Genomic DNA, 21,653 nt, shown 5'->3' with positions numbered 1-21,653 from the left:
CAAGTTATTAAGCGCAACTTGAGCTAGCTTTTGCAGCTTAAAATCCCAATATTTTGATTGGGCTGAGCTTGCAAAGCTGAGGTTTGCTTGCTGCCATCTCATCAGCCATTATGATTAGATCCATATATATATATGTCATTGTTCAATAAACAGGCCGGCTAACTTCTCTGCAGGTTCCCAAAAAGAAGAAGAAAAAAAATAGCTTGAAGGTGGAAATTAATAACATTCAAGCTTCTCTACATTAGTTTTTCGAACCTAGAAGGCGGGCGAGGCACAAATGGCCGGAAGTGGAGTAGTGGTAGCTAGATAGATTAGCAATGAGAAATGTTCCTATATATGTTTGCCCAATACCAATTAATAATATTGGTAGTGGTACTGCTGCTCCACCGACGCGTTCGCTTTCTCCAAGTAATTCATGAGGAGCTTCTCTTAGGTCGTTGTTGCGCGTATCATGACATACTTCTGTGCACGCAATCGAACTTTGACATTATTGCAATAACCATTAATTAATTGTACGATCTAAATGAAAAATCACGTTTATAACTTGAAGGGTGATGATGTAATTCAAACATTGCTTGACTAATGTACCGAACCAATAAACCTTTGTCTTTTATACTCTTAAACAGATTGATTATATTTAACCCAATTCCATAAGAAATTGTTTGGTTTGGCGAAAAGGTTAGACAGCGTACAAGAGAAATTATAGGACATAGTAACTTGATCATGTGTTACGATAGAAGAAAAAATGTTTTACAATTTAAATATCACATCAAGTCTATCTATTCATTTTCCTTTCCAAAAAAAAAAGGTCTATGATCTATTCATTTCACATTATACATATATATATATATGTTTGACACGAGGTAAAATGACTTATATATCTTACTTTTTTGAATCCTAGCTACAGTCTATATCCCACGTATTTGTTCGCATCATTTGTTTTCCTGATTTGAGATTCAAGAAACAATAATCTTGTATGGACATTTGAAGGTTTGACTTTTGAGTGCGTCCTAGCTTGAATAATTCTTTTCCTTAAAATGTCTGTGAAAACAAATGGAGTTTGCGTGAGTACCAAGTCAAAACCCCCCCCCCCCCCAAAAAAAAAAAAAAAGAACAAGGAATTTGGTCATTGGTTCACTTCAAAGCCCAAGAAAAGTGATATTTATAATCAAAGCCGCTTCTACCGAGTAGTTCTACTCATCTGCCCATCTATTCTACATACACCACACACGCGATGAAGTGGCATTTATTTATTTATTTTTAAAACGCATGCGTTTTGGTTCACATATCCAAAACAAGATTTGACGGCATTTCGAATTTTTTTCCTTCCTCCAGCATGTTCTTCCTCCCCACTTCACCCCTTCGCCAGCTTCACCGTCTGGGGCCGCTACTAGTTTCACTCTTCTGTCTGGGCTGCCTCCAGCTTGAATGAGTCAATTCCGGATGTCCATCAAAACCATCTTGAGATCTTCTTCTAGGAGATGGCCATGGGATAGGAGACTTTGAATGAAGTCTGGAGATGGCCATGGCCATGGGACACGAAATCTGGATTTTATTGGGGATTTTGAATGAAGTTGGGGAAGACCCCTTCTCTAAAAAGAAGAAAAATTCCTAGCACCTTGGGCAAAGTGTCCACCTACTCCACTCCCTCATATGCAGGTTGAGATAGTGTGAACATGGGTTCTATAGCATCATCATGAAAAACCCGAGCGTCTCGCTATGCCTCAGTCCAACCACTTCAGAAATTCTCGAGTAACAATCAAAATGTATAGCGTCTAACCGACTAGGGATCCTTCCTCTACCACGCCCAAAATTTATGGGCGAGAGCTCTTCGTGTCGACGGGATTGAGGGATTCGATAGAGGGAGAGGGAACAAGGGGGAGAGTGATTAGGCTATTAGGCCGGATTTGGCATGGACCGGGTTTGCCACCTCATAATTGTGTGGAGTGTGATCCTTGGACCGGCTTAGGAATAGAATTTTCCTTTCCAGAACCCACCCAACCTCCCCTCAAAGATTCCTATCCCAAATTCCTCGGCCTCCAAATTACATTAACAACCCCAAATCCAAATCCAAGAATATAACAAGAAATTTATATGTCCTAAAATAAATAATCAAAATGAATATTATTAAGTACATTTAGATCATTAAAAATCCATACGGCGAAGGAGAGGGAGAGGGGATGCGAGCTGCGAAGAGGTGGGTCTTCGACGGGGTTTCGTTGCGATTCGAAGGGGCTGCGAAGGGGTTGGTGTTGATTTGAAGGTGGGCGAAGGGGAGGGAGCTGTCTCTTACGAAAGGGAAGGGCCGGTGTAAGGGCGGTCTCTTTTGCAGTAGCCGAGTATTTCATGTAGTACTAGTTTACAATAATTATGGTGGAATGTCTAAGTGCCCCTCCACTATTGACAGGCTGTTAAATGAGGATGGTTGGACGGACCAGCTCGTAGGAATTCTCATTTATAATACGGTGATCGAGGAGGCAAAAGAACAGAACAAATTACAATTGAACAAAAACAAGCACATGCTATAATGTCTGCAGATGGGCCGAGGCTTTATACTTGGTCTACGGCTTTTGTTATTGAGATGGTTCCAACCGTTTCGGACCTTCATTTTTCACTTTTTAAATTTGGGGACATATTGATATTGGTCACGAATAATTATATTTAAAAAAATTTACATTATATATTATTATGTGACATAATTTAGATTGAAAAATAAATTTTAAAATTTAAATATTACAAATTAAGTTAAGTTATATAGATGATGTATAGTGTAAAAACTTTCAACTAACACTTCTCATTCGATATTATCACATATTTCTCCTAATAAACGACCCAACAAAGCAGTTTAAGGGGGTGACAGTTGTATATTTTTTTTAAGAAAAATGATAGGGATTCCGTGCATTTATCATGTTCTAATTTTTTTTTTTTTAGTTTTTTTTTGTATAGTGATTAAGAAAATATTGTTTAATAATATTGTAAATTTTTTTCTTTTTTTAAAAATATTTAGAAGTGTTAAAAAAATAATGTGAAAATATAATTAGGATTTAAAAAAGTTGAATTGTTTATTATATTTTGTGTGAAAATTTTAAAAAAATATAATAATAAAATAAGATGAGATGAATCAAGGTGAGATGGTTTCTAAATCCAAACAAAGCCTAAATTGCCCACCCACTGACTGAGTCAGTGTACTTTGGTAGTGTTGCTACGCTGTAATTGATTCTCTATTAGAATAACGAAATCGCTTGCAATAAGACTTTCCCACTTTCCCTTTTATCAAAGGAATGAACAGAAGGCTGAAGTAACAGTTGTTGACTTTATGCACGATATCTTCCCCCCCGTAAGACCCTTCGCCACGAAAGCTGAAACCATAGATATATCTTTCGAGTCATATTAATAGAAAAGCAATGCTACACAACTTTATAACCTCCATACATCATATTTTTTTAAATTTTTAATTCTTTTAATATTTTTTTTTAAATATTTTTTGAGTTTATTCTTTTTAAATTAAGTCAATTCTTCTATTCATTATTCATATATTAAATATTTGATAAAAGAAAAAATTAATAAAAATTAAAAAAAATATGTTGTATGAATAATAAGAAGTTATGTAGATTTTTTCTTAATAGAATTTGGTCGTGAATTTTGAACCAACTTTTGAGAAAACAGAAGGAGCTTTTTCACCGGACCACCGATTTCAGTAATATTTTGATGGCTTTGGGTCATATGGCACTCGGTTTTGGGTTAACAAGGCCAATCTGTATCCGTCTCCTTATCTATATATGCCATCCTTATCAAGTGGGCTACTGCACTTTCCTCCAAGAAATCCCTTTTCTCCGTCCATCTTGATGAAAATGTTGAAGATTCCAAAAGATGCTCATGGAAAAGAATCAAAGATATTCTTTCCAAGTTCTTCAACTCGGAATAATCTTTGATCTGATTAGAGAAAATCATAATTTATGAGATGTGCAAGAAACATCTGAGAATTTTCTATATTTTTTTAATCAAATATATTTTGAAATTCGTAAAGATATTAATACAATTTATGGAGAAAAAGTTGCTGACATTCTCCTATGATCTACGGAATATTGGCAACAAGAAAAGGAAATTTATTTAACCCAATAAATAAGTTCGTGCTGCTATCGCATACAAGAAGACAATAAATAGCATGCACAAAGTACCCCCATAGGCCAGGCTGTTAATATATATAGGGGGAGGTGGATATAATGTTTTCCTCTCTTTTTTTTTTTTTTTTCTGGTAAGTAAATATTAATTGAGATATATTATTTTTTATTTTATCATCTCAATTATATCTGTTGATGTATTTAAATAATTTTTTTCACTTAAATGATCGTCTTATAAATCAATTTAATTATTATTATATCAGCTCATGAAATTGTAGAACATAATTCTTTTAAAATGATTTTTCATTAAGGGCTGGTTTGGTAATCAAAATAAAATATAAAATTATCATCTCATCTCATCTCATCATTATACCTTTTTCAAAATTTCATATAAAATATAATAAATAATTCAACTTTTTCAAATCCTAATACATATTTTTCAAATCTTAAAACAATAATAATATTAAAATATAATATTTTAAACTTCAAAACAAAACATAAAATTCTCATCTCACCTTCCAAATCTGTCCTAAAAGTTGACTTAAATGGTTTTCATTTTCTCCATATATTTATTTTTTATTTTTTTACAAAAAGAAATCACTTTATCCTCCTTGTACTACGTCCCTACATCTTTTATTTGGTAGAGTGTAATTGTAATCTTGAAACCGGTTTCCTTCTCACCCCCTTGGATACAGGAATCTCTTATCTTTCCCTTTCCTTGTTTCCCAACCAATCGAAAGAAAATGCGAGCGAAGGAAGCAGTTTTTCAAATATTTTCGTACGAACTCATCCACTGCACGCAATAACACACGTGCACATCCTCAGGTTCACACAGCTCAATTCTGATCCCAGATATGGCTGAAAGGCTCGTGCTTTTATGGGTTTTCTCTGTTCTCTCAATTCCGGCAAGGTCTGTGTTTGACGAACTCTTCTTTAATGGGTTCAAAGGTGCAGCCAGCAACATGAGCTTGAATGGAGCTTCAGGAATCCAAGACAATGGCATACTTCGGCTAACAAACGAAACGCAGCGAGTACTGGGCCACGCGTTTTACCCACTTCCAATCCAATTCAAGAACTCCACGGATGGCAAAGCTCTGTCCTTCTCCACCGCCTTTGCTTTCGCCATAGTCCCCGAGTATGCTACTCTTGGTGGCCATGGCCTTGCCTTCGCAATATCCCCCACGAAAGAGCTTCTGGGGACTCTTCCAAGACAGTATCTTGGCCTACTCAACGCCAGCGAAGTTGGGAACTTCTCTAACCACATATTTGCGGTGGAGTTCGACACCGTCCAGGACTTGGAGTTTGAGGACATCAACGACAATCATGTTGGCATCGACATCGACAGCCTAGTATCAAACAAATCAGTTCCGGCCGCTTATTTCGATGGTAATAATTCCCTGCAAGAACTTAATTTGAAGAGTGGTCAGGTAATTCAGGCATGGATAGAATATAATTCCCAAAATAACCGATTAGATGTAAAGCTTTCACCTTCATCTGTGAAACCGAGATCGACACTTCTGTCCTTTGAAGTGGACCTATCTCCATTTCTTCAAGAATTCATGTACGTTGGATTTTCTTCTTCAACTGGTTTGCTCGCTAGCTCGCACTTTATCATGGGCTGGAGCTTGAAGATGAATGGAGAAGCCAAAACTCTCAAATTAGATGATCTTCCTTCGCTCCCAAGGCCTAAAGAGAATCACAAGAGCCTAATCATTGGTGTTTCAGTTTCTTTACTGATGATCTTCGTGATTGTTTTGTCTTTTCGCCTCATTAGGAAAATCAAGAACGCTGATGTGGTTGAAGCCTGGGAGCTTGATGTTGGTCCACATAGATTTTCTTACAAGGAGCTCAAGAAAGCTACAAGAAGTTTCAGAGACAAAGAGCTACTTGGGTTTGGTGGTTTTGGTCGAGTTTACAAAGGAACTCTGCCATCTTCGAACACCCAAGTCGCTGTTAAGCGAATTTCGCATGAATCAAAGCAGGGTTTGCGAGAATTCGTGTCGGAGATTGCCAGTATTGGTCGTCTTCGTCATAGAAACTTGGTCCAGTTGTTAGGATGGTGTCGGCGGCGAGGCGATCTGTTACTCGTTTATGATTTCATGCCTAATGGAAGCTTGGACAAGTACCTCTTTGATGAGCCCAAAACAATTCTGAGCTGGGACCAGAGGTTCAAGATCATCAAAGACGTGGCTTCAGGGCTTTTATATTTACATGAAGAGTGGGAGCAAACTGTCATTCACAGGGACATCAAGGCTGGCAATGTTTTATTGGATTCTGAGCTAAATGGACGACTTGGAGACTTTGGTCTTGCTAAGTTATACGAGCACGGCTCCAATCCAAGCACCACCAAGGTGGTGGGCACGCTGGGTTATCTAGCCCCAGAGCTCACACGCACCGGCAAGCCAACTACCAGCTCGGATGTGTTTGCATTTGGTGCTTTGTTGCTTGAAGTGGTATGTGGTAGAAGACCCATCGAGCCTAAAGCGTTGCCTGAGGAGCTGATATTGGTGGATTGGGTATGGGACAACTGGAGAGTAGGAGCAATTCTTGAGGTTGTAGACCCAAGGATTGGGGGAGAGTTCGATGAGCTTGAGGCTGTTGTGGTTCTTAAACTAGGCTTAATGTGTTCCAACAATTCGCCAAAAGCACGCCCCACCATGAGGCAGGTGGCGAGGTACTTGGAAGGGGAGGTGGCCCTGCCCGAGTCTGTGGAAGCACTAGATGCATATGATGAAAAAAAAGGTGGTGGTGAGCTTGAGGATTATGTGCAACATCGTCGATCTTTGAGAAAGTGAGCACACGGTCATCGGTCAACGATGATATGGATGCTGATATTGAAGCTGGTAGTTCGGCCTCACCTCTCACTTCCCAGCAGAGGTAAGGTCAGGTAACCATGAGAAGGGTTCCAAGATTTTTTTGTTGGACTCCCAATTACACTGTATGGTTTAGATGGCAACCTTCCAGCAACCAAAGTAGACGTTCTCCTGTACAAAATCTTGGAATGACAACTAGATAAATGGTGTTTTCTTTGAAAGGAAAGAGGAGATCACAAGGAAGAACCATCCTAATCTTCAGTTTACAAACGTCATTCTTCTCTAACTAAATTATACAACTGTCACCATAATCGTAGTCACCCAAGATTCTTTTAGCATGGGGCAGAGAATGTGAGGCATTATGCCCTGTTGATTACTGGACATCAATCCTTATGTGACAAGCATCTTGGCGGGTTCCTTCACCGCAGCCTTTTTAATGTGCAAACTACAACATGTCGAGAAAGCTCTCCAACACACAAATCCAAATGTCCATACAGACACGATTAATGCATCCTTGTAAATGAAACGGTCACTGTTGCATCCATACAATCGATGTAGACCTTTGCCTGTTGTTCTTTTACTGGGATTTCTAATAAAGTAATAGATATATCTATATGCCACGTCAGAATCCGGTCCCGGAAGAAAACCATGATTCAGAGTCGCTTCAGAAGACGACCAAACGAAAATTGATAATCAAGTTGCAAAGTCCAACCTGTAACTAAACAACACAAATAATTCCACTTTACAGTCCAACGATGCCAATCTGTATATTATTCAATCGCGCACCAAATGCACGCAAATAAAGCAGCGCACTAGGAAAGAAAAAAGGAGCAGAGGGGGTCGATTCCAAAATATAACACTAGAAGCACAGAAAAATGGTCCAACTCCACATATTCAAACGTACATCTGAGATTAGACAATACCATACGCACTGTCTTAATCAGTTCTTGGCTTAATCATAGAGAATAAATGCGATAAAAATGTACGGAGATTTTTAACATGTGAACTTCAAATTTTACATGTTTTCATAGCGTGAAGTTTAGCATGCAAAAGCAAATATCCAGAGGCCACCGTCCCAGAGGAGTTACAATCTGACCAAACTAAGAACCATACTGTCTTTCGAATCTTGAACTTCATTGTTTCTTCAGTCTATCCTAATTTCTATGAGTGATGGAATTCCAAAGATTTCTCTATTGGATACCAAGGGCACATCTATGAACTTTGTGGCAGTATCTTATTAGCAGCCAGCTAAAATAGCAATGCTTCACAACCTCCCAACCTCCACACACCACACTTTTTTAAAATTTTTAAATTTTTTTTTAAAGATTTTTTTGAGTTTATTCTTTTTAAACTAATTCAATTTTTCTATTCATTATTCATATATTAAATATTTGATAAAAGAAAAAAAAATTAAAAAAAGTGTTGTGTGTGGAGGTTGTGTGAATAGGAAGAGGTTATGTAGATTTTTTCTTCTAAAATTTGTCAACGTATATTCTAAAAAAAAACCTTCATGTTAGAAGCCAAAAATTTAAGTATAACTCTCTTACCTTGATCTTCAAAGCTCAGCTCTAAAATCTCCATAGCTTCATCTTCCCTGATTCTTAATATTAACCATGTAGGTGCGATTCTCTCCTTCGGCTGTCCTATATCTCAGCTATATTTCTGTTGTAATTATGCATTGATAAAGCTTCCGAACGGATCTAAAAGAACCTCACAGCCTAAGAGCAATTCAATATTGAAAAGAAAAATGAAAAAAAAAAAAAAAAAGTCATAATGTTTCCTTTCTTTGCTAATGTTTCCACCTCAAAACCTAACGAAAGCAAATGTAACTGCATCAGTGCACCAAACACTGGATATTACCAAAACCAAGTGCAGAATATTAAAACAGAAAATCAATTTAAGCTATATGTACAGTCAATATAACCAGCAGCTACGAACAGTTTGCTCATGTATAATGGAGAATAAAGATGATACCATCCAGGAGATGTGATCACTGCAATGAAAGGGCAAGCTGAAAAGAACAGGGGTCAAGATTGTGATAAAAATGTGATGACCTTTCATAGTTATGGTCCTAGATAGAGAGAGAGATGACCAGTAGGATTGCTTCATGCCCGACTTCATAAAGTTGGTATGGAAGTAATAAAATATGAATTTTTCAGATATCACCAGCAATGCTCCATGCAAAAGAAAGAAGAAAAATCACATTACTTCACAAGGTATCTATATCTTCAGTACATATACAGCTTCGCACTGTGTTTAAAAAGCTTTAACAATTTTGAAATTCAACTCCGGAAGAGATGAGATGTACAAAAGCATCTTAAACTATACAACTACATGCTTCTAGTTATCAGCAACATTGCTCTATCTCTAACATGATGACTACCTACTTGTGCTTGGAGGCATAATAAACATGCACATTTACTTGCATAATCTTCTGTGCTTGATCATCCTGCAGGAGGTAACAAGTTATCAACATGGACTCTCTGGATAAAAATGGAGTTTGTTGTATCCTATTCTAATGGTGCACCATAATGTCATCATTATTTTCCTCGACTTCTTTGTCTCTGTTAAAAATCTCATGGTCATCGAACCCTGCAAATTGATTATAAAAAAAACATGACACATTGATTTAAAAACTCTTTGATGATGTTTTCACATTCAAGGATCTAAAATGACCTGCACCCAAGTCTTCAGCTTCATCATTTGAAGACCCTAAAAGTGTTGTGCTGCTGGAAGGTGGATCAACTGACGTCCAATCCATGCTCCCATAGTCATCCACACTGATGTCCTTTCCCGTGGTCCAGTCTTCAACAACATCAATGCAGTCGAATGATATGGGGTCAATATAATCGTGTTCTTTGCTCATACCAACCCTGTAGAAAGTAGAAGCCAAAAAAATAAGACTTCACCCTTCCAAAAATTGTGCACCAACATTTACACATATAGTAGGTCCACCAGGTTTGACTCACATTTGTCCAAGTCGCAAGTTGTGACGAACAAAGACAAGGTCGCTAAGGCGTTGACGCTCTAGGTAGTTCCTTGTGTCATATATTTGTTCGACAGGAATACCATTCTGCTTACCACTAATTGAACTGCAAGTTTGACTGAGAATACGAATGGCAAGACGTGCCAAGTTCGGGCAACCACCTCCATAAGTTGACCACCACTCAGCTGATCAAATTACATAGGTGAGAAAAAGACTGGATGGGTATAAACTCAATAAGACAAAAATCTAAACAGAAGACTAATGACAATGAAATTTTGCTTCTGAAATACATGAAAGATGAGAAGGGGAAGTATTTGACCCATGCGTGATTGATGGAAGTTTCCACCTCCATGAATGCCAATAGTGCAATCCTTATTAGGGTGGTTTGCAAGTTTGACACAACCCACGAATTTAATACAAAATTAGCGAACTAGGTTGAGGAGGTCTAACCTATATAATCAAATAAGTCCAACTACGGTTAACTCACATACGACCCTAACTTGACACCAGACAATTAGAGTTGACAAGTTCTGTATCGACATGATCCCAACATGAAATTAGCAGATTATGGTCTAGGGCTTTGACTCATATACAATTAGGGGTTGTTTGGATTGAGAGATCTTCTCAACTCATCTCATCTAATCATTACAACTTTCTTAAACTTCTACACAAAATACAATAAATAATTCAACTTTTTCAAATCTCAAAATAAAAATTATATTAAAAAATTATATTCTAACAATAGTTTATTCAACTTTCATCTCATCTCATTTCATCACAACTCACTATCCAAACCTCCCCTTAGAATTTCGAACCCAACTTTACACAATCCGAGTAACACGAATTACCAGCCCTACTTTGGAGTGATTTCATGATATACAAGGAGACCTTGCCTACAAATGCTCCTAGACGGTCATTCATGCCATATGTATGAGCATCTTTTTTATTCCTACTCAACAGGCTTGCTCTATGCATGACCGAGCATGATTATGAACTTCTTTACACTGCTAAGATTTTTATAGATTGCAAGTATATTAGCAGAGACAAAGTCATAACATTGCATCTGAAGGGGGGACAAAAAATTCAATCTAATAGAATGGACCCTCACCCGGAAGTAGAGAGTCTCTAGCTCTAATTGCCATCTTCCTCCCAAAATCTCCAATAGCATTCTTGTATGAGTTTATCTCCTTGATTATTTTATCTTGAACTTTCGTATCTGGAACCAATCTTTCTATGCAATCAAACATCCCTGACAGAATCTCATTGTGCATGTCCCCTTCAACACTATAAAAGAACTCTGGGTTAAGGTAGAAGCCTGCAGCATGAAGAGGAAGCTGCCGATGTTGTTCCCACCTGTGATCTATAATATTCCAGTAGACCATATAATCCTCTCTTTTAAGAAGTTCTTTCTTAATTGTTTCTTTTGCACGATACATTCCTGCATAAACATATCCCATGGCAGGTCTCTTCTCACTATTAACTATTCTCAGAAGTCGCAAGAGAGGATATGTTAAACGGACTATCAGAATGCACGAGGACCAAAATGACTGACTAGTTAGAAAATCTAACATTGCTAAGCCCTCAGTTTTCTTTGAATGTGGGCAGTCCATCCACTCCTGTGAAGTTACCATTGCCTGTAAATTGTGTTTAAGATCAACCATTCGTTTCAATGCGGCAAAGTTTGTAGCAGAGTGAGTGACTCCCCGTTCTATGATATCATTGCCAAAAGTATACCTTCTCACCATATTCAGAATCAAGCTATGATTGTATACAAATTTCGAAATAGATCTAGCCTGTTCAATTACCACATTTATCCACTCAAGATTGCCGAAATCCTCAAGTATCAAATCTATGCAACAAGTTGCACAGGGAGTCCAATACAGAGTAGGGAAAGTATCAGTCAGCCTCCTGCCGGCAAATGTGTATTGCTCTTCCCCGTTATTTATAACTTGCAGCACATTTTTTACTCCAACTTCTTCCACCACCTGCCTGAACAATTCATACAAAGCATCCGATGACTTTGAGATGTCAGATACATCCTCGGATCTCAAAAACACTGTTCCTTCAGGACAATAAACAAAGAAACTTAGCAAATTTCTACCTGATTCTGTGCAACAATGGTCGACCAAAACAGAACAACCTGTCCTCGCCCATGTTGCCTTGTACTTCTCAGTCTCATTCTTCATTTCTTCAACTGAATTTTTCAAAATCCAACCCCGAAGATCATGATATGAGGGTGGCAAAACCGCAGATCCACCCGAAGCAATTGCATCAATCATAGGTTGGAAATAAACCGAGTTCACAGCATTCAGAGGTGCTCCTATATCAAACAAAAACCGTCCTATTGCCATATGAACAAGAGTATTCACCCTTTTTGAACCTAATGCAACACTGTCAGTAAGAGCTCCAACATCAGCAATTGCCGCATTTGTCAAAGAATTCTTACCTCTCTCCCTCTTCCTTCTCTCTCCACTCCTATTACTTGTTCCTTCCAGATTCACTAACAAACTGGACTTCGGTTCAGGTGTCTCCAAAACTGCAGTCAACTGAAGCCCGGTACTTTCTTCACAGTGATTAGCAACAGCATCCATTTCACTAGAAATTGGATTAACATTCAAAATGGTCTCCTCAATTTTCTGCTTCCTCCTCTTCTTCACCACAACCCCATCTAAACTCTCTTGCATTAAGACCCGAACATCAGGTGGAACTCTTATACAAGTAGAGGCATTACCCTTATGACCAGCCAGATGTTCCTTGATCCTATGAATCCCGCCACCCTTAAACAGTTTGCCACAATATATACATTTGAGCTGCACCCTTTCCCCATTCTTAAACATTTGACAATGCTTCCATGCCGGGTCGTGTTTTTGGGATGTTATAGGCATTGGTTCCAGACTCGAAGCCATTTAAGCAACCTTATTAACAACTGTGGAAATTGATAGAAGTTGATACTAAGAGAAAGAAACAAACTAAAATATGCAGAAAAAACAAACAAACAAAAATGTAAAATAAAATTAACACCAATATAATATTTTGGACTTAAAATTAAAAATCCAAAAAGCACACGCAATTCAAAAACAACATGAACAGAGCGAGAGAGCTTACTTATTTTGGGTTCTTCTAAAGCCGTCGAGAGCAGGTGAGAGAACCGAGTTAGGAGAGTCGGGGGTTTATAAACCGTGAATGTATAACCGGATGAACCGGTTAGGGCAGCTGTTAGCCGGTTGAGTTTACTTTTTAATTTGCTCGGTTTAATCGGGTGACCGGTTAAAACGGGGTCAAAGCTTTATGGACCGGTCTTGAGGTGGGCAAAACCGAGACTTCCGGTTACCTAACCTAACTGGAGAGCCGGCGAGGCCGATCATATCCAGACCGACCGCCAACCGGAGATTCTTCTCAGCGGGGGGTATGGTTTTTCCCTCCCGAAAAGTAACAAATCCAATTTATTGTTATTTATTGAAATTGCTTACATTTTATTCGGGGAGTACGCCGGTACGGGTTCTTTTGGCCGGTTCTTGGAATAATGGGGACAAGGAAAGATTTTCCCAAGGAACAAACAGAAGGGTAGGGTTTGATTATGAAACTGAACTATTAGGGCTAATAAGAGTTACGTCTATTTTTGAACCGGATTAAGTTTTAACTGAGATCAAAGAATTCTGATTCTTTGTGGTGAAGGGTTTCATGCTTTTGGAGCTAACCTAAATAACAATCTGACGAACGAACTGCACGCATGGTTATGATTTTCATCGTAAATGGATGCATTTGATATCAAACGCAATGAACTCTCTCTCTCTCTTTTGTGCTAGAGAGAGAGAATGAACTTTCTCGCAAGCTTTAACCCAAAATGCAACTCGGCCAGAAAATGAAAAATAAATATGTAACTGTGCTGGTATGGGAACAATAATATGCTATATCACACTCTACTATTCATCACACTCTCCACACACTTCACATAGTTTTTTTTTTTTTTTCACCCCAGCACGTTAAGTGTGCTGGGGCTGCTTCACACAGTAGTGTGTGAAGCAGATTTATTCAACTGTACAATGACTCATTTTCGAGAATCCAAAGAACTGCAAGCCAACGGCGGTTGCTCGTATTTTCAAGGCCATTTGCTCCAATACCCGTAGTTATGCATACGATATCTCTACGGCGCTTAAGACATGCAATGATGTAAGGGCTCCTCGAGTCCTCGGTATGCTATAACGTTTTGCCCTCCTAACCGACGGATGATTTAAGCAGGTATAGTCTATGTTTACCGGCATTGTTATCAATGACGTCCACGGAATTTATGATTCAAGTTTTGCCATGTCGTAGGGATTAGAGTTTGATATTTATGGAAAACTTAAAAACAGATACACAAGTTCTCTCTTCAGCTCAACCCACTTCAAATTCCCTCCTCCGCATTTTGCATCCTAAAAGCCTACTTGGTTTAGGGTAACCATAAAAACCTATCTTTACTAGTTTTTTATGCAGATCATTGAAACGTAAACTAAAGGCAAGTCTAGAAGATCAATAACCTGGTTTAGGTACCGCCTCGCAAGTATTACAGAATAAAAAAATCAACTTGGGCATGAAATCACTCACCACATTCGATCCAAACCACCTACCAATTGATGACAATATAGAGGCAAAGTTTAGCCAAAGCATAACTAGCATCATATCAAACGGCACAACACATGCCACAGCCATATGAGTGGGGGAAAAGGTTCTTTAAATTAAAGACAATAATCAAATTCCATACTTCAGAAAATTTCTAGTAATATTTTGTACAGTAGCGGCTCCAAATCCGCGCTCTCATCCCTTTTTACACATTAAAAACTCGTACACTAATTTTTATCTTCTCTGCAGCGGGCATCAGGTACGTTCACCACCGGGGGGGGCCTCAACTTGCCCGTTTCTAGGTATATCCTCAAACTAACAATGTACAGTTTTAAGTACAAGCACCAATTTTTATTTTCAATCGGCTCCCATCTATATGAAAAGATAGAACGAGCCACTAGTAGATATAAGATGAAAATGAAATAGCTAGGGTGCTCATACTATCCTCAGTTAGCTGTACAATAACTCTGTTTCCTATGCCATCTGAGCAGGATGCGGATTCATAATGCTAATCCTCCTCTCTGCAAAAAGATTTAAGCAGCCAGTTAGAAAGCTTTTACATGCTAATTAAGCATTTAAGGTAAAACATTAATTCACCTAAATTTACAAGAATCTAAACTTTTAAACTGAGTAGGCAAGTAAAATACTAAATATATAACTAAAAATATCAGTTGCTCACCAACGCTCAAATCAATTGCCAAGCAATGAACCTTTTAAAAATAATGGGTGAAGAAAAACTAAAGCAAACAGATTATTTTATTCTCGCCGTGTATAAGTAAATAGCAGAATAACAAAAATACCTCCAGCTGCAACAAGTTTCTCCACACGCGCAACTATATGCTTCCCATATGTATACTTCTTAAGAGCATTCAGATGGACCTTTATTCGGTTAAGTATCAGTTCAAGTTGCTGGTCATCACAAGTTTCCAACACTTTCTGTACAACATAATTTGCAAACTGATCTTTCATCATCACCTATCCACCAAGGAAGAACCCAAAAACCAAATAAAAAAAGAGGAGAGTGTTAGAAAAGTTGACACATGGTAAAAACCAATATCAAAAAAATCAGCAAGTAAAAAAGAACATAGTTTGCATACTGATAAAACCATACAAGGATGGGGGGGGGGGAGAGAGAGAGAGCATGGCAATAGCTGCAAGGACACTCGCGATGAAGCTTTGGAGATGTCAAAAGACACATCAAACACCCTTAGCTTTTATCAATAGAAACCTTCAACAATCTAGGTTAACAATTCAAACTAGCACAATTGGCCCTGGCCCCATAAATCAAAAAGCACAGGGTCATGTTATCTCATCCCCAATGGAATAATTTTAGGAGAGGGATGACAGGCAGCACTGGGTGCTGTTCTATTCTATTCAAGAGAACAGGAAGATAAATATTTAGGACTTAATCAGATCAAAGAAAATATATGTTGGAAAAAGCTTCAAAAGGCTTTAGCATATTTGATCATTGGAAGCACTTAGCAATTAACAAACCTGGAGGGGCTCATTTTCATCAGTGGAACCAAGCATCTCATTAACAAGTGTCTGGCGTTCTGTTTGAGTTCCAAAGCTTAAACATTTTTCGATAACATTGGAGGCAAATTTCTGCTGGCTCATTTGGACAATCTGACCAGTTAATTTATTTATGATAGCTGAACGTTCATGTGGCTTGCCATGCTCCAGCACATGCTGTAAAATTAGATGCAAGCAGTCAAAACACTTTTTGATAAGTAAATTTAAATCTGGGTTAAACTAAAGCCAAATAATATTTTTAAGAAAGCAGCAGTAGTCAAAACACTTCATAGAACAACTGAGTTAAAGTGGTGCGAAATATATGACTGTCATCTGAGGCAACTATAAATTAAGAATTTGATACTGAGTTCCTGTCAAACTAGAGACAGGTAACATATAAAACTTTTTTTATTCTCTTTCTCAGTAATGTCTAAAATCCCCACCTTTTATTGAAGGAGTTGAATTTAATTTGACTGGAAAATAAATTCATATCAATATAATCAACATAAGTGAACCCAGATTATTTCAAATTGCAACAGCATGCAACAAGCTTCATAGATGTACAACAAACCTGTACGACGTAATTCCCATATTGGTCTTGAGCCAACATGATAACAGACCTCAAAACCTCATCCATCATTATTTGCTGTGTTTTAGCATCATCGCAATGCTCCAGGATTCTCTGTCATATGAAATTTATAGCACTTCAGCAATAGAATTCTTCCCTGTTTAGCACCACACACAAGTATCCACCTACAAAAACAGAACCTTTACCTGTATGACACGACAGCCATATGGATGAGTAGAAAGAGTCACAACTTGATCATAAAATGTTGAAACAATAAACTGGATGGCATCTTCAGGTATGCATTCAATACACTTCTGGATGACATGGTTCCCATTTTGATCGCGTACACAACGCATAACATGACCATCCAGCTCCTTGACCATTTTAGTCTGCTGATCCAGATCAACAACTTCTATAGCCTGAAGAATAGAAAACAGAATGTAAACCCTGAAACACCATTTTAAGTGAAGGTCAAAAGCACCAGTACTCAGCAATCAGCATTAGGATATAATTAGAGACATGCTGGCAAAAGAGATTTTGAATTTTTATATCCCTAACAAGCTTAGAAAAGAAATGACTGCCTAAAAATGCAGATTCGGTATATGATATAATGCATTATCACGTGTAACATTTGGAAAACAAAGAATGCATTTGCCTAGTTCAACACACCTAAACCTAAGGGCAGTTATGAGAGCCTAAATCTCTCTTTCGTGCCTCCAGCTGCTTCAAAGTTATTAGGATTAGATGATTCCTGGACAGTCTTAAGACTTTTCAAAAAAGGAATGTCTTATTCACCATTCTCAAAGGCCAGCTTTATAATAGTTCCCACTACTTAAGAAGGTGAATGTCAGCATTAACTCCAATGAGAATCTTAACAGTTTCTCAAATTACCTAAGAATATTATAATAGAACATTAAGCCTCTCTTCAACACGTTGATGCAAGGTAGTAGATACCACTACCAAAGACTAAGTAAGAAAACCGAGATAAGCAAATATGAATGATGCACTGAAAACTTTATGCCAGGTCAATTGAATGACCATACCTTCTGGATAACCCGGCAGCCATACATTTGAAGGCTAAGGGTCAGCACGTGACCATTGAGCTGGTCAGCCAGTTCTCTTATTTGGGACGTGGTTCCATGCTCAAAAAACTGAAACAAAATAATAACTGTGAGGCTTAATAATTTGGCACTTTAGATAATAAAGAATACAAGAGACAAGGCAAATCAGTAGACAAAATTACCTTCTGAATCACATAATTACCAAAGACATCAGTCATTAATGAAAGTGCTTGGGGCATAATTTCATCAAAAACCATGTTTTTCTCTTCAGCTGTGGCAGTTTCAAGTTTCTGTTGAATAAATCGACTACCATACTGATCGGCACTGTTCAAGAATATATTATATGAGAAAATTGAAATTTGAAGGTCTACAATAGGTAACAGATTACAAATTTTAACACGTGTATACCTGAACTCAACAACATTTCCTGCAATTTCTGAAAGTTCAAAAGATTTAGTTTTATTGCTCTTAAACTCATCTAGTAAAGTGGCTGCAAGAGTTTCATCCAAGTCACCGCCGACTTCTGACTGCCAAGCACCCATGACACCCCCAGCTAAATTCCTCATGCCAGGAAAACGCATGTTTCGCTCACTGTGCCGGACAGGACTGCCTGATCCAATAGGGGAGCCGGGAAGAAGAGGACCAGCCAATGGGCTTCCAGCATATGACATCCCAAGACCTAATGCTGGATTTCCGTAATAACCATGATTCAAGCCAGCAGATTTACCAAGGTAAGGAATACCTAAGTGTGACTTCTGAGGTGAAAGCAATGCCCCCAAATAAGCTTTCTGGGCTTCGATTATATTCAGGTATGAATTACCCATACATTCTCTATCCATTGCTGTGTCATTAAGGGCAGCAACCTGCGCAGCAGCATACTCGTTTGATCTCAAGTACTGAAGATACAACGGGTCCATCAGTGGCACCTGAAGGGCACTTCCAGCAGTGTGATTTGTCAATCTGCTAATATTCTGCAAATCTGCTGCTGCCAACAAATTTGGTCCTAAAGACAGACCTCCAAATACTCTAGAGCCCATGCCACTAAGGCCCAATGCAGATGCAGCAGTAGGATTTTCAAATAATGGTGGCAAATTAGCAATCCCAAGCTGGCTAGCCATCATCGATGGCGATGAAGGATCAATGGTATACCCACTCAAGCCATAGTTTTGAAATGGGGAATTCATATTTTCCGAATTCTGATTGTGAGAAGGTGAGCTTCCTCGGCCATTGAAAGTTGGTGTAGATGGTCCTTTCAAGTAAGAGTTAGCAGATGATACAACATGTTTATGGAGTTCTATTTTCTTATCAGCCTTCAATAAATTGTTCAGATCCATCTCAACCCCACTGCTATTACCAATGTTTGGATATGATCCTTTAGCTGAATGGGGGCCCAGATGAAAATGCGCAGATTCAGACTTGTTTAAGTATGAATGTTGTTTTATATGATCCTTCTCGCCCTCCAAATTGAATAGGTCACGGTGAGCATCACTTTCATGTTGCAGTTCTGACCTTGAATTGTCTCCCAAACCATTTGCTGACAGGTTCATTCCAGACAAAGTAGCAACCAGATGATCAGTAGAGTCATTGAAACCAGGTGAGACACCATTGAATGAGTCTGATCCACTAAAACTTCTTTTATCCAATGAGCTGGCCCTCCCTCCTCCGACAGGTGGAATACGAGGGCTTGGTGCCCTAGCCACAAGTTGAGGGTCAGGTGTGCTGCTCCTCGACAAGGAGGCACCTAAGGCAGAAGCATATGTATGAGAAGCTGATGCACCAACATTTTGTGACCCTGAAATCCCTTGCTTATGCCCACCAGAATGCAAAGCATCCATAGACGCCAATTCATGGTGCAAATGAGCAAAATGGGATTCTGAAGTCTCAACACCATTATCAAATGCATTTCGGCTGCCAGGGCGAGATGGGTGCCTAGAGACAGATGATGTATGTATATCCTCCTGCAATGAGAACAAAAGCCATAAAGGCAGCAGCATTTAGCAGGGAAAAACCAGCTGAAGTTTTCCAAAGATATAGCACATGTCATAAGTGAATCAGGGCACACATAAATGTACATATCAAGTAAACCAAGTACCTCTTATGGGTAGGAAAACAAGTTTGTGCAAATCAGTTTTGAATCCAGTTGCACTATTTTTTTCAATTTCAGCCCTCACAAAGGATATATCATTCTTTCAATTAGGTGCCTCTCCAAATTATGAACCAATTACTTCTCTGAAGGTTCTGAGATACCACCAACATTTACCCAAAGAACAGGGGCACTAAAGTTTATACCTTAGCATGAATAACTAACGGCACATCCTTCTACATCATAAAAGAAAACGCAGTTGGTGAAGAAAAAAGAGAAGCAGATACAAACGAGAAATATAGAGCAACCACTGAAATATCTATATGTAAGCCTACAGTAGGAGAAACTAACTTCTTTTAGGGTGATCAAATATGGATGATTACAAGAACTTTAACGATTCAATAATTACACGATAGCATGAATCAGCTGATAAAAGTTATATTAACCAAACGATCTTCAATAGAACACAGAAGTTTAAATTAAAATGATTTACTCTACCAAGCATATACTGTCAAACAAATTTTTTTTTAAGTATATACTGTCAAACAAATTACCGATGAACAATGCAAAAACAAAGCTAGACCGAGAAAGAAATATGAGCTCCAAGATGGGAACTTTAGAGTTCAGACAACAAAGCGTCGCCTTAAAATCTTTAAAAGCATCCAAAACTAATGAACAAAGAAACCGAACCAAACAAATTACATATCACCGTCTAAGTTCACCTGAATGATCTCTGCAATACTCTTCTGCCCGCTCCCTAGCCCCAAACCAGGCAAGCCAATTAACCCATCGCCAGCCCACTCCGCTGTACCCTTCCCATTCTCCTCCTTTCTACCATACCCTGGCTGCACCGAAAATAGCGACCGATTCCCATCCCCGTTCCTACTCTCTTCATTACCTCTACTCACTCTCCTCCTATCACCGATTCCTCCCACCGCCGGGCCCGCGCCGCCGTCACTCAACCGATGTGCAAACCGCCTCTCCTCCTTCGACAGCAGCGGCGGCGGCAGCCGTGGGTTCAGATTCACATTCGAATGGTAATAATTTACGTACATGGGGTCAGCCCGAAGTTCATCCTCGCTCACCGGCCCTTGCCCACTGTTTTTCTTGAAACCCACTACCCCCGAGGCATCGAATAATCCCCCCACAGCGCTCAGCGAGCCCTCGACCGTTGGTGGGGCCGACCCACTTCGGTACATACCGAGTTCCTTCTCTCTGTCTGTGAACTCCTCCTGTTGCCGTCTTTGCTCCCTCATCAACACCCCCAAATCCTCGTCATAATCGTTGTTTTTGAGCACTGATCTCACTGAAACATCAGGCGCCATCTTTGAATAAGTATCGGTGACCATCACATGAGTGAAATAGGCAGACCGAAACTGCTAAAAGATTGTAACTTTGAGCAAAGAATCAGCTCTATATTGCTGAAAATCAAATCGATTTCTCGCAAAAAATAAAAAAATAGAAAAGGATGTTACTTTTGTGCTAAAGATCACAAACCCCAAGCTCGAACTTTAGCAGTAATGAAAAAAGAGCAAGAGAACTGTTTTGGGTGTGTAAGAGTATGGACTTTGAACTCCTTGTTTGGAGTTTACTCAAACAGGTAGAGATCAGAGTCTAGAGCGAGCATAATTGGTTATGCCTTTGGCCATTTTCAGAGAGAGAAATGGTGAGCAAGGGAGGGGAAGACAGTGCAGTGGAGTAGACGGGAGTGATAAGCACAAGCAGTGGATGAATCTGGGCGGTTGGATATTGGGACGAACGGCTGGGATTAACTCCAATGCGATTTGTTCTTACAAGACGTCTTTTAGGGTTTTATTGTTATGATTAAATGCCGGTTTGTTGGTTTGGTTAGGTTTTTTTACTTTTATCTTCCTTTAATACATATCGATATAGTTTTTATATTTATCAGT

The 21,653-nt window shown here is 38.8% G+C and overlaps 3 protein-coding genes across 3 annotated transcripts; 1 reads left to right on the top strand and 2 right to left on the bottom strand.

The window, feature by feature from the left end:
* Window positions 1-4,681: 4,681 nt before the first annotated feature.
* LOC108982661 (L-type lectin-domain containing receptor kinase S.4-like) lies at window positions 4,682-7,023 on the top strand. Its single transcript, XM_018954094.2, is given in 2 exon segments — window positions 4,682-6,887; window positions 6,890-7,023. Coding segments are annotated over 2 exon segments (2,025 nt in total). The 5' UTR covers window positions 4,682-4,975; the 3' UTR covers window positions 7,003-7,023.
* A 527-nt stretch (window positions 7,024-7,550) lies between these two features.
* Window positions 7,551-13,757, bottom strand: LOC108982660. Its single transcript, XM_018954093.2, has 6 exons — window positions 13,026-13,757; window positions 11,029-12,846; window positions 9,904-10,105; window positions 9,611-9,807; window positions 8,482-9,526; window positions 7,551-7,652 (listed from the first exon to the last, which is right to left on the bottom strand). The coding sequence occupies exons 2-5, from the start codon at window positions 12,824-12,826 to the stop codon at window positions 9,450-9,452; spliced, it is 2,274 nt and encodes a 757-aa protein (XP_018809638.1). The 5' UTR covers window positions 12,827-12,846; window positions 13,026-13,757; the 3' UTR covers window positions 7,551-7,652; window positions 8,482-9,449.
* Window positions 13,758-14,611: 854 nt separating this feature from the next.
* Window positions 14,612-21,509, bottom strand: LOC108982656 (pumilio homolog 1-like). The gene is made up of 9 exons (XM_018954090.2): window positions 20,466-21,509; window positions 18,069-19,618; window positions 17,843-17,984; window positions 17,643-17,750; window positions 16,806-17,018; window positions 16,603-16,713; window positions 16,014-16,208; window positions 15,320-15,494; window positions 14,612-15,040 (listed from the first exon to the last, which is right to left on the bottom strand). Exons 1-9 carry the CDS (start codon window positions 21,090-21,092, stop codon window positions 14,994-14,996), a joined length of 3,168 nt encoding a protein of 1,055 aa, XP_018809635.1. The 5' UTR covers window positions 21,093-21,509; the 3' UTR covers window positions 14,612-14,993.
* Between the last annotated feature and the right edge of the window lie 144 nt (window positions 21,510-21,653).

This window comes from Juglans regia, chromosome 12 (genome assembly GCF_001411555.2).
Source record: "Juglans regia cultivar Chandler chromosome 12, Walnut 2.0, whole genome shotgun sequence".
NCBI lineage: Eukaryota > Viridiplantae > Streptophyta > Magnoliopsida > Fagales > Juglandaceae > Juglans > Juglans regia.
This window is presented reverse-complemented; position numbering and strand designations above follow the sequence as displayed.